Source organism: Onychostoma macrolepis, chromosome 24 (genome assembly GCF_012432095.1).
Source record: "Onychostoma macrolepis isolate SWU-2019 chromosome 24, ASM1243209v1, whole genome shotgun sequence".
Classification (NCBI taxonomy): Eukaryota; Metazoa; Chordata; class Actinopteri; order Cypriniformes; family Cyprinidae; genus Onychostoma; species Onychostoma macrolepis.
The window spans coordinates 10,670,780-10,689,138 of record NC_081178.1 but is presented as its reverse complement, the minus strand read 5'-3'; the positions used below and the strand labels follow the sequence as shown (position 1 = coordinate 10,689,138).

The 18,359-nt window shown below is 34.8% G+C and overlaps 1 protein-coding gene and 1 long non-coding RNA gene across 10 annotated transcripts in view; both read right to left on the bottom strand.

Annotated features, from left to right (window-relative positions):
* Positions 1-3,042, bottom strand: part of LOC131532962 (uncharacterized) — a 93,071-nt gene extending 90,029 nt beyond the window's left edge. For all 4 annotated transcript variants that reach the window (XR_009269009.1, XR_009269010.1, XR_009269008.1 and 1 more), the window contains exon 1: positions 2,724-3,042. This is a non-coding gene — a long non-coding RNA (uncharacterized LOC131532962). The remainder of the gene's footprint in view (positions 1-2,723) is intronic.
* Positions 3,043-5,429: 2,387 nt separating this feature from the next.
* On the bottom strand, positions 5,430-18,241 carry hnf4g (hepatocyte nuclear factor 4, gamma). 6 transcript variants are annotated; one of them, XM_058765089.1, is made up of 11 exons: positions 14,762-14,871; positions 14,291-14,602; positions 12,049-12,217; positions 10,755-10,849; positions 9,692-9,798; positions 9,013-9,171; positions 8,086-8,173; positions 7,859-8,011; positions 7,530-7,766; positions 6,201-6,314; positions 5,430-5,964 (listed from the first exon to the last, which is right to left on the bottom strand). In XM_058765089.1, the coding sequence occupies exons 3-11, from the start codon at positions 12,210-12,212 to the stop codon at positions 5,831-5,833; spliced, it is 1,251 nt and encodes a 416-aa protein (XP_058621072.1). In that variant the 5' UTR covers positions 12,213-12,217; positions 14,291-14,602; positions 14,762-14,871; the 3' UTR covers positions 5,430-5,830. The 6 variants fall into 6 exon arrangements, with proteins under 6 accessions (XP_058621072.1, XP_058621070.1, XP_058621071.1 ...); XM_058765087.1 differs by lacking the exons at positions 14,291-14,602; positions 14,762-14,871 and adding an exon at positions 17,291-18,241; XM_058765088.1 differs by lacking the exons at positions 14,291-14,602; positions 14,762-14,871 and adding an exon at positions 17,291-18,241 and having other exon boundaries at positions 9,013-9,168.
* Between the last annotated feature and the right edge of the window lie 118 nt (positions 18,242-18,359).

Below are 18,359 nucleotides of genomic sequence, written 5' to 3'. Positions count from 1 at the left end.
AAACATTTTTCTTTCAAATCACACTAAATTTTCAAAACCATAAGAAACCATCATACAAAGAGCACATTTCTGAGAATTCGGCACTTATCTTAAACTAGATTATTCCTTTGGACTCTTATATGTCACTGACCCTCAAAAGCAAACAAGACATAACTACTAAGTGCAGTATCTAAACCACATGAGCTAATGACACCATAAAGGCGATAAAAAGGAAATAAAGGACATAAGTGAGTGAGTTGGGCCACATCTCTGTTTGTTCCAGGAATCTCCTTGTTCACCAAGTAAATAATGAAGGGTATATTATTCTGCATGGAATAATGCTAATAGAAATGTCCTCGTCAAATGTTGTCTATCAAGGATGTAATGAGAGTTGCATTATTCCAGCAGGGTGGAAGGTAATGAACTTAAATTCATTTACAGTGACTATTCAAGGGAGGAAAAAAAATGCAAGGAAGGCTATAATTTCAAGGTGTGCGGAACGATCGGCTATCCGTTTCCCTTATTTCCAGAAGCCGCCTGTGGAGCAGTTTGCCACGGTGCCCCGCAGAGAGCAACACATCAGTCTAGTCAGCAGGGAGTCATCATCATTTTCTTTTTGATTAACGATTCCCCAACTAAATATGATAGAATAGGATGGTAAGCACATTATTCGAAATTAAATAACTTACAAAAGTTTGGCTGCGCTTCAGTGTTGTCACTTAAGAGACAAACATCAAGCAGAGAGTTTATTTTTTGTGTCAATTATTAATAGGAGGAAGTTCCAGATAACAATGGCCACATTTCATTTGCTACGCATTAAAATAAAAAATAAAAAAGCCTAAAGATAAACTCTAATTATTTTGCTCATAAATTAGGCTTTGCAAGTACAGAGAAAGCCATTGTGCCTGTGTAATTAATTTCTTATACTATTTGTGAGTACATTTCATAATTATTCAAATTTCCAAAAGGGCTGAAACACTTCCTTTAGTGGAGAGAGTGATTTTCTACACTTGACTTCCTGTTATAATCAAGGTCTTTCTAACCTGATAACTGAAGGTTACGCCTCGGTGAATAATTCAGTAAGGCACGAAAACTCTGGCGGCATGGAGAGCACTAATCTTATATAGTCACAGTAAAGGATATTAGGGAACAATTGCCAAAAGTGACACATCTAATAGAGAAAGATTACTCTGCGCTACATCAATTTGATTTGAATTGAATACATTTCACGAGCATTTTCTGCTGTGCCGCCCGGACATAATGCAAGAACGCAAGGTGTCAGAGAAGGCCAGGAACAGTCGGCCATTCTCAGACTAAACCCACATTTATGAAAGTCCTCAAAGGGAGGGCGCCGCTCTGATGAGAGAAACCAGCATTTCAGCCTGTCCTAAATGGCTTTACCACTTCCTTTTTCCAAAGCAATACTGCAGTTTAATCAGGTAAGACATGCAGGCGATGAAAAAAAGGTGGAAATCATTCAAGTTCTGAATTCGTCCCTTCAATGCTGGGAGCCACAGGGTTTCTACACCTTTGCCTGCTTTCAGCAAAAAATTCTGTTGATCTGGAGGGGAATTATGGGTAAAATGTGTGGCTGAAAAATTATGGGGCGCAATCTTTACCCTTAATCTCTCATTGAGTGGCAAGCTGGTCCCCAGCCTGACAGACACCATTAATTTTAAACTGTACTTACATTACCAAGTGTATGCGTGTGGTGATTTTTTCTCTCTCTCTCTTTCCTTTGCTTGAACCTTGATCCTGAAAAGGGTGCAATGTCAGCCTACCCTGAATTCAAGCCCACCGCAGCTAATAGACCACCATTCATTCATTTTAAATGGAGAGCGGAGTTAATCAAAAAACTATTCCCTGATGGCACAAATAAATGAACACGCTATCAACAAACGCTTTATAAAATAACCCAGTGTGGAACACTTAAGCTAAGAGTCTTGAAGGCAGCTGCGATTCTGATCCACGTTTGCATACGTTATAAAATAAAAGATCAAGTGAGATTTGTGGAGACTCTTGCTTGAAATTCCTCACAATAAGAACCATCCCTACAGTAGCTGTACTTACAATGCGCCTTTAATGACACCTAGTGGCCAATGTCTGTAATTGAATTTAATGGGGATTGGTGCTTCAGATGTATAAAACTGCTTTTTAACTTGTCATATGTAATGACTAGCCAGAATGATTACTTTATGGATCAATAAAAAAATACCAGTAAAAAAAAATAATAGTAATAGTGAAACTAAAACACATTAGAGTCCATTTAGTTGCTAGTAGAAAACTGCAATGATTCTAATAGCTTTGACAAAAGTTTATGAGTAAAACTGGAACCACAGATTACCACCGGATTCAATGAGGGGGGAGGGGGGGATGCTATTTGTAACCAGGAATTTAATAGTTAGGATAGTGACTATTAGCTGCAAAATACTAGTATTTAATAAATATACTTAATATTTTCTAGTTACTAGCAGAGTAAGTATAAAAAGCAATTGAAAAAGATACACTGAAAAAAATACCTTTCCCTATATTCGTTTGCTTGTCAGCAATTAGACAAATAACACCAAATAGACACTAGTTAAAGGAATAAATCTTAAAACTTGTCGCTATAGAAACATATTATATAATTTCAGACATGTTTATTAACGTATATGACCACAACAAAGCGTTAAGGCAAACACTGTAAACATAAGGCTAATTCAGGATCCACAGAAAGAAAGATACAATAACAAACAGTAACTCACCTTCGCGGTCTTTCCACAGTGAAACTGAAGAAAGCGTCTTTTTTTTTTTTTTTTCTTCTTGGTAATTTCATCTTCTTATTTCAATATTTATCCGACTATCATAAATTTGCGTCTTTGTGCCTAAATGCTAACTAAATAATCGAGTAGGCCTCAGATAGGCCACTTCCCATGTGCCAGGGAAGTTATTAAGAATAAAACATACTTAATTTTAATCAATTTATATTTTTATGTTATATATTTACCAAATTTCTATATATTGTTTGTTTTTTTAAGAAAATAAAATTAATTGCTTTTGCCATTAGTGGACCACGCTGTCGTCTGAGGCCCCGCCCTCAACTAACACCTAAGCAGTCACCGTATTTCTATTAGGCCTGTTTGGTTCGCTATACCGCTAATTTAAAATGATATTATATAGGCTAATTCAGTATCAACATTAATAGGCCTGTTATTGAATGCATTCACATTATTACAGTAAAAAAAAATAATTGTATTCTGCTACGAGATTTATCCAAACAAATCAATAAAACTGATTTTTTTTTTTTTTTGTAGTTTTTTTATTATTATTATTAAAATACAAAAAAAAATCTTAGGATTAATTATTAAATAATAAATAAATTATTTATTTTTTTTGGTTGGTTTGTTGGAAATCACTACCCTAAATATTTTTTCCAAAACGTACAATTACGAAAATCTACTCATTCTAAAAATATGACATCTCAATTTTCTCTCATATAAAAGATTTAGAAGAGCTTTAGACCTTGCCAAGTTAAAGCAGGGGTTTAAAGTGCAGCACTGCAACAGAAGCAGTCTCTAGTCTGGAAGTGTCATTATGCAAACAAATGACGGTTCTACACGAGAAAAGGGAGGAAAATTCCTCCTATTCAGCTCGTCGGCGATGTGGATTACAATCACTTTGAGTATCCTCGCTGTCATGAATGTCAAGGTGTAGTGTGTGTGAGAGTTTCCTTCACCACAAAGGTGAAGAACAGATATGCTTATTCCATCCACTCCACAATGCTCAGAGGAGGCTTACCGAGCCTTAATACCACACCGTCACACAAAGCTGAACGCCTCAGATGAGATGTGTGCCTTGAATACCAAGATAATGTTTTGTATACAAATAAGTGCATTCAGCCTTGTGCGCTTGTTCATTAAGGATCACTGGATGCTCAGCCTTCTCCCGTCAAGCTTGCCGTTTAACCCCACGCGAGCTGCCACTCCATTATGGAGTTGATTGGAGGGTTTGCAATGTTTATCTTACCTTGCTCGCTCTCCATTTCCACTTCCTCCAAGCTCTCCCGCAGTATAATAGACAGCTACTATTGACGGCATCATCCGACTCATCTGCCCCCAGGCCTTGTGCACTTACACCTAGTGATATCAGATTGCTTTCTGGAAAACCATCCAAACAGGGCACACTCCAAAACTTATTACGGCTTCCCATGAACGCTGTGGTATTGACAATGTGGACTTCACCTGCACCAAATGCTGTTGTTTAGATGCAGAAAATAGCCTGATTTGATGTGTTTTCGAATGAGCCTACTGTTCTTGCTCTTTCTCCGTCTGTCTGGCTCTCTTTTGGAGGCAGAGATTCACAATGTGTCAGAGAGCAGCACAGTTTCACCCAGCTCAGATGAGATGTTATGATCAGCTGCTTTCTCTTCTCAGCTTCTTCGTTTTGTTGTAATTGCATACGTTCCATATATAGCTCACAGTGGCTTTTTCACTTTCAGGGTTTGCTTTAGAAAACTGACAAAAGTTGCAAAAAGGGATGTACTGTATATGCATTAGGTCTCATCTGTCTTTTTATGCTTCATATTTATACGGCTGCCACATGAATCACCTGTGTGAATGTACTGTTGGGTCCATTGACATTTGCCAGGTTATGTATGACCTTCTGATGTGTGAAAAAAAACTTTTAAAATGCAACGTGTCAGAATAGTATGAAATATAACAAGAAATACTTTTTGCCATTAAAAAGTTAAAACATTCTGATTTTAAGTAGCCATTAGCATTAGCTTTTATCCAACATTTGCCAGGGGCGACCTTGATTTATTTGTAAACTAAAATAATAGTTAAAAATCTGAAGTTTGTATAATATTTTAATTAATTAATTTATGCATTAAAATTCCGCATTAAAATGATCAGACTTGAAATTAAAAACGTTTATACACTTTCAAAAGATTTCTATTTCAAATAAATGCTGTTCTTTTGAACTTTCTACTCATCAAAGAATCCTAGTAAAGAAAGAAAAAAGAACAAAAGTATCACAGTTTCCACAACAAATATTAAGCAGCAAGTGTTAATATTGCAGAACAAGTAATAATATTTTACAGTATTATTGTTTTTACTGTATTTCCGATCCAATAAATGCACTCTTGAATTAAAATGTTAATGTCAGAGTGACAATGAACTTTCAGCTAAGCATTAGCTTCTTAACTTTAACTTTATTTTTTTATTTGTTTCATTTAGTATTTTAATATTGTACTTTTATTTTTTTATTTCACAAAATCATACTATAATTGCTGGATCTACTGCAGACCCCCTGTTGAAGTCCCTTGTTCTGCTCAATAAAACTCTGAATAAAACTGTTAATACATTCCTAAAAGTAGCACTTCATAGCATGACCTACATTTATCTTGCAGTATATAAAAGAAACGCTTAAGTCATAAAAAGTTATTAAATATACAACACAACATAAAAAACTCAGGCACTAAGAGCATTTATTTTGTTTAAGGGCACATTTTCAAGCAAAAATTAACATTTCTTTAGAGTTGCATAGTATAATTTTGTTAATAAATTAAATCTTGACTTTTTGTTAATACAAAAAATGTTGATAAGTCTCTTGTAACTGACAATAATTTGTTAATAAAAATGAATATTGTCTACATTTACTAGGTTACCAGCGGTAGGCCGATACAATGAGAAATACATTTTTGATGAAATACCTTTTTCAATTAGTGGTGATCCACTTAGACAATGAATTTTGAATTTTTTGTAAAGTTCCCTTTCGATCAGATAAATATGTTGCGCTGGAGGTGGGGAAGGGCGTAACTCACACAGTTTACACATATACAAACACACAGGGCCTGCGGCAGAGAGGAGGCTCAAAGGGGAGGCTCGGGAGAAGGTCTGTTTGGCATGGGCTGTGGTGGGAGCAGGAGAGCTGGGCTGCCAGGGGGCTTGTAGGCCTCCTGGTTCTGTACTGAAGTGGGAGATGGAATGGGGGTATCTGGGGATGCTGAAGAAACAGAAAAACATAGCAAAAGCTACATAAACCTATAAAAAGCTATAAAATGCACTTTGTGTAACTTGAAACATAATGAGCAAATGATTCAAATCAAGGTTGTTATCATAATCATTAACTAAACCTAAACCACTTCACTGATTAATTCTTATTTCTCCCTAATGTCCAATGTCTGGTATTTAAACCACTTGCTTTATTTAGGAACAGATAAATAAAAGGCTATGTCTTACCCATCTGCTGTGAGTGTGCAGGTCCTGGGATGGAGCTAATGACTATGGTCTGTCCCATTATTGGAATCTGAGGGTGACCATTGTGATGTAAATGAGGTTGCTCCGTGGTTAGACCTGCAAAAATAAATTAATAACTAAATCACAGAGGTGGTAATGTGGCATTCGACTATACATACAATTCCGATATCTAACAAAAAAGTTAAAAATATATATTAAAAAAAAATAATGCTACAATAATGATTTATATTTTGAGCAGTTAGGTCAGATTTGGTTGGGAAATTTCACCTAATTCATCTGTACCTGCTTCATGTCCAACAGTAAAAAAAAATAAATATCTGCCTACTACTGTGGCATTTATGCTGCTTCCAGATTTCAACCACAGATGGCGATAGAGACATCAAAGTTACATAAGTGCACAAAGTGCAAATAATATTACACCTCCCTTTAAAGTCTCAATGTAATGTAAATAGAATGCAGGTAATACAGGAAATTAGCATTTTAGCACTTTTGGTTCCACTGTCCTGAAGTCAATGGGGTTTTTTTGAATGGCTTTCTGGTTAAATGTCTGAAATAAGTTTAATGCAAGCTCACAGTATTTTCAAATTTTGTTTAATTTTCTGAAAAAAGGACTACAGAGGTTAAACGTCATTACACCATTACGCACTCTTGCAAACTATTCTAACTCAAAACCTCAAGGAAAATGTTTTCAAAATAAAGACTGAGAGAGGTGTCGGAAGCTTAATTGTGTAGTTTATAGGCCGAGTTTAACTTTTTACTTCTGCCGATTATTTAGGCTTCAAAATTCAGCTGTGTTAATTTGTGAAGATTATCATGAGGATCAAAATGAGTAAGAATCGTCAACTTTTGTTAGTCACAGAGCTTATTTTCTGTAACAATCCAAAAGCCAGTGGTAAAATCCAATTGATTTTTGTCAAGGGAACCAGGGTGATGCAAACTTTTGGCTTGGCCTACAAAAATATGTCATCACTTGGTTCTATCCACTGATTGTTGATTAGTTTGAGGTAGATAATAGTGATGTTAGCCATAGCAATTGTAACAAGTGAAGACCAATAGGCCTACCCTAGTCAATTCAAGGCAAACCATTCCAGAATTAATGTCTTAATATGGCATACTAATACAGCAAATTCATAATTTTGCCTCATTATTTTAAATAATTTTGCAATACAATACACAATATTATAAGAAAAAGATTACACAGACTTTCTTCCAAATAAAGTACTTGCTTTCACCTAGCTTAAAAAAAAATGATCATGAAGCATTTTCCCTTTCCAAAAGCCCCTGCAATTGAATGCTTCACCTCATACTCACCCCCAAGAAGCATCTCCTGCAGCAGGTTATCTATCTTGGCAAGACCGAAAAGCTTGATAAACTGTAGCTGCTCGATCATCTGCCAGGTGATGCTTTGCAGAGTAGGAAGAAGCAGCAAAAGCTCCCCGAATCGCCCGCGTGAGTCATACTGCCGGTCATTAATGTAGTCTTCCAGACTCATTTGAACCTGATAGCGCATCGCCTTGATCTTAGAAGGATCTCTTAAGCTTTTGGCGTCTAGATTTTAAAAACAGAGATAGTAACATGAATGGCTGTGTTTCAGGATTGATACTGGATGTTAAATGAGTGCTCTGTTTCGTTAGTAATACCAGGGTCAAAGAACACAATGGCCTTTAGAGCTGCGTATTCATTGTCGTCAATTTGGATGTCCTGGAAGGGAACAACCAGTTCATCCAAGACTCGATTAGATACGCGACCTATTTCCGGCTCAGGGCAGTTTCGATGGACAATGCAGCCATTTCCTGCATGGAAAATGGAAATCTGTCAATCTACAGTATAATTATGTTGAAAAGTGAAAATAACTATTAGAAGTTACCTAAAAGCAAGAGATCTTTGTATGGCATTGACCTTTTAGCCACACCAAGCAGAAGATGCTCTCCGGCATGAGCTCGTAATAAACTAACCTGGAAGAAAAAACAAGGCCTGGTTTAACATGTTTCTGTAAACCACAATGAAATGAATATTTGCTGTACTACAGTAAAATATTTGTAAAAATTAAAAAATAAGTAAATAAATTTGGGGTTGGTATGAAGTCTCTAATGCTCAACAAGGCTGCATTTATTTGATCAAAATACAGTAAAAACAGCAACATTGTAAATGTTATTAAATTTACAAATAATATTTTAATATATTTTAAAATTTTAATTTATTCCTGTGAAGGCAAAGCTGAATTTTCAGCAGCCTTTACTCCAGTCTTCAGTGTTAATAATTGAATATTATTAACAGAACATTTTAAATGGAATTAGAAAAAAGTAGAAACACGGTGTAGTTACCAGCAGGTGCCCTGCTTACTAGTTGACTGCATGTGTCCAAAAATTAAAATTAAAACAAAAATTCAGTATAATGCAAAATGAATAATTCATTTTGGTCTGGAAGAAAAAGACTGTAAATTTTAAATGCATAAAAAAACAATGCAAAATTGTTTTGGCAACTTTTAGTAATATACTAGCATTCTCGATATAGTAAAAGACCTCAAAGCTAACAGACATGGAGTAAAAGATTTTATTTTTTTTTCATTCTTTAAGGTCATTTTTTTAAATATTGGAAGGTTCTGCATGTTCAATAACAATAAATGCAAGGTAAAAATCTGAAATTTAGAGCAACACAGGCAGCGTGCTAAATGGAGGCTAAACTGAGTCAGCCATGTGAATAGCAAATATTGAGCTTCACTGAACGGCCCTGCAATTTAACCCAAGGGCCTCCCCAATTAGCACAGCCAGTGTTGCTTTCCAACGGCCATTACCTGGTCATCAAGTGGCAATTCACCGAAGGCTGGGATGTATTTAGCCCACTCTACCAGAACAAGCAGCTGTTGCTTCATAGATTCACAGACGTCACTGATAGTGGCTGATTTTTTCTCTGAAACATCAGCAGGGCCCATTGGGCTGGCAGTGTTGATCTGCTGGGAGACAAACGAGAGAAGAACCGAATTTACCATGTCCTCTAAAAATGCTTTTGCTCAGGCTGTTACCTCGCTCTCAAGAGTAAATTCATGCAGGTACTCATGCAGATAATTAGAAATGTTGATGACACAGACTGATGCTTAAAGAAAGCAGCGCTCAGTTGTTATTTATCTCTCTTTGTCATTAATAACTACTGAGCAGAACTTCATCAGAGTTCCTGTAATGAAACCTCTCTTCGTTCTTTAATCAGCCCTGTTGGTTAATTTTTGTCTTTGGTGACTATTTATCTCTAGCATAATGCATTAAAACCATACACCTTTGCTTTAATTGACAATCACAGCAATAATTTATTGCTCAAAAGCAATAAACGTTACTGCCACAGATACCGTAACTATATGCATGTTTTTATTTTCTGTATCTCTGCCCTTCTCTACTGATATTCTTTCTCTTTCTTTTTATGTGTGTGTGTGTGTGTGTGTGAGAGAGAGTGTTTAAATTAACCTTGATAGGACAGTTTACCTGCTGCGAGAGAGCTTCAGCGTGAGCCAGGGCTGTGATTGGCGGCAGGTCATGTGAGTCTTGTATGGTCCTCCTCGAGCTGATACGGTCCCGCTCATTTTGCACAGCTGAAAACAAGCACAAACAATTTTGCTGATTAGTGAGCTAATAACAGTTAAGAGATATTACTGATTAGCCAAGATGATGGGTGTGTTTCTCAAGCTTATTTACAGAAAATCTCACACATTGCCAAGACATTGCTACATTCATTGTGATGTATTTTAACATCATTAAATGTAAAACAGACTAAAATAACCTTTTTGCCACACCTGCCAATGAGGAAAATTTACAAGCCATTAGGAAAATTTAGAGCCATAAATATTTCCTACTGGACACGTTACTGTATTTTAAAAATATTTTTATACAATACAATTTTTATTTTTGAGCATTTTTTTAAATACTTTTCTTTATGAAAATGGAGCTTTTGTAACCTTTTTAGAAATTAAATTGCTGATGTGTCATTTTTCTTCTATCGAGACTTTTGAAATTGGTTAAAACTTGAGAAGATATCTACTGAACAAAGAGCTTAAACCAGCCTAAGACTCTTTGCTGGTCTTAACCAGACTCCGATAAGAGGCGTTTTTGCTGGAAGACCAGTTTTCAATCCAGTAAACCCCCGCTGCATCACCAAGGTAAACCATCTTAAACCAGCTAAGACCAGTAAACCATCTAAGGCTGGATTAAGCATTTGAATAGGAAACAATGGTGAGCAAATTAAAAATAATACATGACTGCCGTGCAAAACCCTGCCTAAGCTAGAGGTAAAACTTTAACTGACCACAGTCCTGAACAATGTGTACGCACGGAAAGTAAGGTGGAGAGCACATGATCACCCATCATAAAAGTCTAAGCCAAGGTTATACATCCAATAAACTAAACATCCTTGTGTAATCAGGGCAAGTTTTATGGCATCATCCATTTTACTCTCTTTAAGAGTTCCCTCTTCCTTGTTACTCCATATCTGTTCGAAACTGTGGGAAAAGGGAGTCTTTGTGGTGAAAAAGTATACTTATAAAATGTTTACCTTCTTTCTTCATTCCAGCTCGAAAGCATTTGTGAAGTCTGCAGAAACGGCACTGGTTCCTTTTGTCTTTATCAACAACACATTGACGATTAAACCTGCCCAAATGTAAAATAAATAAATAAGACGATCTCTTAAGAGTAAAATTTTATCTGGTTTATAATGTATCTTGTTATGATTTTAATTTCACTAAACAAATCCAGTTCCTTAATTGATTCTTTACTGATTCTTTCTGTTGATTTTTAAATGGACATGACAGAAGTAGTGGCTTATGGTCCAGCGAATTGGTCAAATAATGATTCATTAGACTAACTGATAACTCACGAGTTTGAGACTGATTCATGAGTCTTTTTGACTGATTCATTAAAAAAACTGAGGCACTCAATTTTGGAACTGATAACTCGGTAACACTTTACAATAAGGTTCATTAGTTAAACATTAGTTAATGTATTAACTAACATGAACTAACCATGAGCAATACATTTGTTACTGTATTTACTAATCTTCGCTAACGTTAGTTAATAAAAATACAGATGTTCATTGTTAGTTCATGTTAGTTCACAGTGCATTACCTAATGTTAACAAGATTTTAATAATGTATTAGTAAATGTTGAAATTAACATTAACAAAGATTAATAAACGCTGTATAAGTGCAGTTCATTATTAGTTCATGTTAACTAATGTAGTTAACTAATGAACCTTATTGTAAAGTGTTACCGATAACTCACTCATCAAGACTGATTCCTGAGTCATATCGAATGATTCATCAAAAATAATTGGGTCATATAAGGCACTCAATTATGAAACAGACTCATGCTTAATGTATACTTATGTTTGAACAAAGTGTTTTTAAAAAATCAGTTTTATTTTAAAATTGTTTTCCATCCTATAGTGTTATTATAGTTAACTAAAACTACTGAAAAATATTTTCTGTTAATTGTAATAGATTAAATAAAAATAAAAATATTACACAAAAAACGTAAACTTAAAAAATGTTTAATAAAATAAACTAAAAAAACTGAAATAAGTTTACGCACTAAAATGACTAAAACTGAATTAAAACTAAACTAATAAAGCACATAAATTTTTATTTTTTAAAACTAATACTAAACTAAAATTAAAATGGAAACAGGAAATAAAAAAATAAAAACGAATTCAAACTACTAATAAATGCCATAATAGTACATAAATAATACTACAATAAACACTGAACACATTTTTACCACATAAAAATGATTTTCACTACACAATATTCATTTTATAACGTAAACATCTCAGTTGGATGAGTGCGATGTACCTGCAGGAGTAGACATGACTCTTCCTGATGCTCCTGCGGAAGAAGCCTTTGCAGCCATCACAGCTGGAGGCGCCATAATGTTTACCTGTGGCTTTATCGCCACAGATTGCGCAGTTGGAGCTCACGCCATTTTCTCCTTGACTGATGTTGGGCTCTGTCGGCATGTTTTCTGTGAAAAACATCATGGACAGTCAGAAATGGAATCATCACACATAATGTAACTGGCTGCCACCTGAACACTTTGGTTTGAGTTGCAACAACAGTTCAGTCAAGTGAAGGCTTGATGATTCACTAGGGTGGCTCATTCATAAAAGGCTTTAGATTATTTAAAACAGAGAATCATGTCTATTGTACACCCAGAATGTTAAATAGTGGGAATCTACTGCTGCTAAGCTTCTAGATGCTATGCTAATCCAAGTTAGCTAACGACCAAAGAGGCCTAGTGAGTCTCATAAAGCTATACAGGACTGTGTGTCTATCAAATCTCAGCCTTTTTACTCGGTCTCTCAATCATAACAGCTAACGAGGAGAATGAGGAAGAGTTCTGCATAAGTGAACAAAGGATGCTCATCCTAAAAGACCTTCTAATGCAACAGAGAGCGGCACCCTTCTGTTCATATAGACAAGGATGAAAAATCAATCATTCCTTTGTGCATCCAAAATCATAACATTTCAACAAAAGAAATGCAGCAGGGGACTTTAGCCTTTTATGCGCTGAGACTGATTGGAGCCTCCCGCTGTTGTAGGACAGACTTAATTAGGATTAGCCTCTGTTTTATCGCATAGATAGATATTCAATGGAGATTGACATCTCGTGGATAAATGTTAATGTGGGTTGAAAGCAATCTCTTCTGATTCCGTATATTCCCAAAGCGATTTCTTCTCATTTCGGAATAAAACATTTGAACGCAAAGGGCACATGTGGTCACAGAGAACCAATTTATCTCGTTGGCTTTCGTACACTTGCAGAGCGTGTTTTGAAGTATTCCGTTTCATAGTAAGGTGATACAGAACTTGAAATCGAAACATAAATCAGTTGGCAAATAATTTCAATATAGGCTTAATTAAGAAATAGTTCACCTAAAAATGAAAATTCTGCAGATATTTGGAAAAATATTGGTAGCCAAAGAGTTTTGGTTACCATTGACAATATGGAGAAACAAACATCTGAGACATTTCTCAAAATATCTTCTCATGTGTTTCACAGATGAAAGAAATTCATACATATTGGAAAGATATGAGGGTGAGTAAATGATGTCCATTTTGGGTGCACAACCCTAGCACATTAAAGAAAGCTGAAGAATGGCAAGATTTATATACAAATTAGCTGAATACAACAACCAATCCATCCTACACTATATTAAATGTATTTGCATGCAAACATCAACTCAAAACGTGAATTTTGCTTATTGCACACTTGATTAATACTTACTAACATACTTAATTAAAATTAGCTAATGCAACAAAATGCTTGTTTATATATATATATATATCACTTTCACTGTGTGAAATCCATTTAAATTTGTAAAATATTTTATTTTATCCATTTGCGTGGATATGTGTTGTAAAATAATGTTTATGATATATTTTGGAATTAATTATTGTAGATGTTACCATGCAAAGCACATTTTTAGGTTCACTTTTTTTAGTGCAACTGCTAGTTAGCATTTAACTGCAGCAGATTCAGTCTAGTCAGCATGACAGGTCTAATTTTATTGGGTTTACTCCATTACATTTCCATTATATAAGATATTCGGGTAAAGTTTACTGATTATTAAGAAAATCCAACTGAATTAAGTTCAGCCAAAGAACTTTTGTCTAGCTGTTCATCTGCATGCCAGAGATTGTGTGTTTGCCTTTAAAAAGCTTGTATTCCAGTTATTTTATGGCCTTTCTCTATCTCTGTGTTCTGATGTACTGTAAAGAACTGTAAAGATAACTAGGAAATCTCTTCAGCAATTTTAGCATTAGGTTAATGGAGAACCAAAGTGGATAAATCACATCAGATTGTGGTGACGTAATCATGCCAGTAAGCTAAGGAGTCTAAAAGAGTTGCTCAAAATGTACCAAAACATTTCCCACAATGCCCCAGGGTGACTGTCCCTTTAAAAAAATTCTAAATAACATCATGGGACAAACATTATTTCACGCTTCAAAATATCTGAGTTCACTGTTGCTCTTGTATTGCTTTGAATTAACTTTGCAGTTGAACAAAACATATTGACTTTACACCTAAACGTACCCCATTTTGTCCTATTTTCCCAACCTATGAACCCATGGAGATCCCAGTCTCTAATCCTGAGACTCAGAACTCTTTTCTCAGGATTTGAGTGAAACCTCTGTTGAATTTTAAACCGAATGGAAAGACTTTCAAAATAGTTAGCTAACAATTATCTCCCTTTAGGTTGAGGTAAATGATTCTGCTGGGACGAATCATTCCAGACAGTTCAGACAGCCATTAAACCAGCCTTGGCATGGTGTCCGTCCCCTCCAGACACGTCTGAGTCAGTCATACTAAGCCAAATTAACACCCACATCAGTTAGAATCTGTGAACTGACATTAATTTAATTAACATTTTAATAACACACAATAACAAACACAACTTTAAGCATAATGATAATTAGTTTACTAGTCCAAGCAGCATCAACCGCATCTGCAACTTAGAAAGTACTTAAAAAAAAACATATTTTAGACAAAATGCACAGCACTCACCACCACAATAAAGCACTTCTGCGTTCTCAAAGCCCAATGTGCTAAAGGTCGGGTCCAGGCCCTCGCAATAATTGGCTACATCCATGTCCAACAAGGATTTAGGAAGAGGAGTTTCTGAAAACTTCATCCCTGCCTGGCTATCTCTACTTAAAGTCGTCCTGGGACAGTGTCTCTTGGAGAGAGAACTGAGGCCAGCCTTAGATTGACCATCTCCTCAGAATGCTGATTTGTCGTCTTCTAAGACAAGGGAGGAGCCTTGGCCAAGACTCCTCACCTCCTTGAACAGAACTTATCTTCTCACCTTATCCTGTACTTATCAGAAGGATGAAGAGATAACAGTATTCCCCATTTGTTCCACAAAGGAACATGAAGGTTTTATTGGTGCAGCACAACCAACAAGCCCTATTCTCAGGCAAAATGACACTCTTACAAATCAATGAACCTTCCCAAAAACTGGCAAAGACTGCAGCGCCACTGAGCTTCCATTTGTAAATAAAGACTTCAAAATGAGATCTGAAATCAGCTGAGTTTTCCAACATTGAGATATATTTAAAAGAATATATATAAAAATAGGTATATTAGCATTTCCTGAATTCTGTTGCAATGATCTAATCATAGACATAACTGACATTGGTCTGACACAAATTCTGTTTTGCTAACATTTATTTAAATTAGATTAAGAGACACTGAAGAATTATTTGAAAGTAATATTTTGAATCTATTGATGAGCCCAATGAGCCATTCTTCTTAAAGAGATAGTTCACCCAAAAATGAAATTTCTGTTATTTATTCACATTATTCTCATTTCTTTCCAAACCTACACTGTAAAAATGATTTTTCAAAGATGTAAATAAAACTTTAAAAATGAGTCTTTCTACTTTTAAATTTCACATTTAATTCAATGAGTCGCTTGCCATTTCTTTTTAGTTAATTGTGAAATTTTCTAGCAATTTCTTAGTGATCATTGTTTCAAAGTAAATCTTTCACCATTTTTTTTTTTGTGTGTATATTACTTTTTTTGTAGAACAAAGAAGAAGAGATTTTGAAAAATTAATCATTTGTTGTTGCTTTTTGTTTTTGTCCATGCAGTGGAATCAATCTTTCACCAATTTTTTTTTTTAATTTTTTTATTTTACCCCAACACTTATTAAAATATTTCATTTTATGTTCCGCAGAAGAAACAAATGCATACAGATTTAGAATGACATGAGGGTAATCTATCCTTTTAAAATTCTAATAAAAAACTTTTAAAAATAATAATAATTATTATTATTATAAAAAATAAACACATTAGTGCAGCAGCATGAGGCCTGTAAAATGCATATGCAAACACAAAGGAAAATATTACTGGCTAAATATATATATATATATATATATATATATATATTACATTCAACTTTAATGAAATACTTTGCTATTTGGTTTCTTTAAGAGTTTGTCAGATTTTAGAATAACTGTGGTTTTACAAGTACTGTGTTTTTCTGTACATTAAATTGCCTTTTAGTACAATATAATCAGCTATAGAAAGTCAAACTAAATAGAAACATTGCTGTACAAGTAGGTCATAACAAAAACAGAAAGACAACAAAATATTAAAATAAAAGAAAACAAATATTAAATGAAAGTACTTGAGATTAGATTCGGTATGCACAGTTATACTATGTACAGGGATACACATCACACAAGTTACATTTTAACTTCACTCTAACAAACAATGTTTTAAATGAGGAAGTGCTCAAATATTCACGTGATAAGAGTTTGGTGAGGCCATCTATTTCATGCCATCTATTTTCAATAGATTGCATTACACCACACTATCAGCAGCGATGCAGAGAGATGAATACTGTACTTAAAATTATATTGCAAAATACTCTCCACATTACCAGTTGACCTGCCATGCCACTTCAACAGTTAAATACATTCAAGGTCAAACTAGAATTGCTTGAAAGTAAAATATCACTCCAGGACTGTGAAAAACTCACAGCATATCAAGGCAGTACATTCAGTTTTGAATAAAAGAGCCCTTTGATGTCACTTCTATACAAGCAACTGAAATCATTTTGACCTAAATGATATTTAGGCACGTATTTAATGTAGAAGGCGAACTTTTAAAGTATTAAATTAGCAAAGCAAATATAATTGTGACGATGCAAAATACAAAATAAATATTTTAAAACATTTTTCAGCAATTTTGGATATAAAATACAAAATATGAAATAGAATAATTTAATAAGCACTGCTTATTTGTTTTCACAACATCAAAAACCCTGTACGTTTTCTGTATGAAACACCTATACATTTCTATTTGTCATTACGAATAATTATAATAAAACACGACTAGAGACTAACCTAATTTAGGGAATGCTGACGTCACAACTGCACGAGCGATAATTTCTTTACCGTCAAAATGTAGTAGCAAGGACTTCTTTAAGACTTCATAAAAAGTAGTAATAGTCATTTTTAACGGATTTTATTTTCTTTAACTGGCCCACAATTCAATGACCGCAACTTAAAACTATTTGGTCTTACCTTCTCCACGTCCAACGACGATTTGCATTAATCCACCAAAACCCAAACGAACATGTCAAAATTTTATGTTAATAAATATGATATTTAGGCTGTTATAGAGAGCAAATAAAGTGTTTAACATGTCAAAAGCCTCACATTGAACAATACTTATGGTGGTGTTGGGGGAGCCTCATTAGATCGATTTACTAAACAAACTGAAAGTTGGGTGGAGATGTTAAACAGTAACTAGCCCCAATAAAACACAAGACATGAATCGTTTTGCCTGTGCGTGGGTTCACGCCGTAAAGAACGCAGACAAACGAATCATAAAGACAACATAAATATGAAACCGATATTTTTGTATTTTCAGAAAACAAGTAAAAAACCTAATAAACACTGGTTGAATCCTGAAGGCTCAACTCCTAGTTTTACAGAAATATTATTTTACCTTTCAACTAGGCTACCTCAGATTAGTCTTTGACGTTCTCTAATTTTATCAGAAGAGGGCGCCAAATCTCTATTTTCCTCTCTCTCTCTGAGAGGTCGAACATCTGATGGCCATTGTTTTATCCATAACTGAACATAAAACCATATTTAAAACTCACATATTTAAACTATCGAGTGGTTTCATTTTTGCATGAGTCTAAAATCGTCCCCAAATATAACTGACGCTGCATCACTCGCGAGTTCTCGTGTCGCGAGATATAGGCTAAACAATTTGAAAAACCTAATTACCTAGAGGTAATAGAGAACTCAAAAAGAGAGTTGTGTGATTTTTATGTTCATATGACTCATTTTGCAATATATAGATGTTTATCCAGTTAAAATGCTCTCCAAGAATGCCACCACATCCCAACTCACAAAAATATGTGCTAATTAAGAACGCTCGCAACATCCCATTAAGGTATTTTAACGTTTAAAAAACATTTTCCTTCGTTATGTGAACACTAGGTAAAAAACAAATGGTGAAGTTCTATTTTATCATTATGGGAACGCTCTGGATTAGGCCTACTTTTTTTTCTGAAACAAAACGTTAGAGGAAAAGAAAACCAATGTAGGCTATATTTTGTGCTGACGCTTTCAGAACACA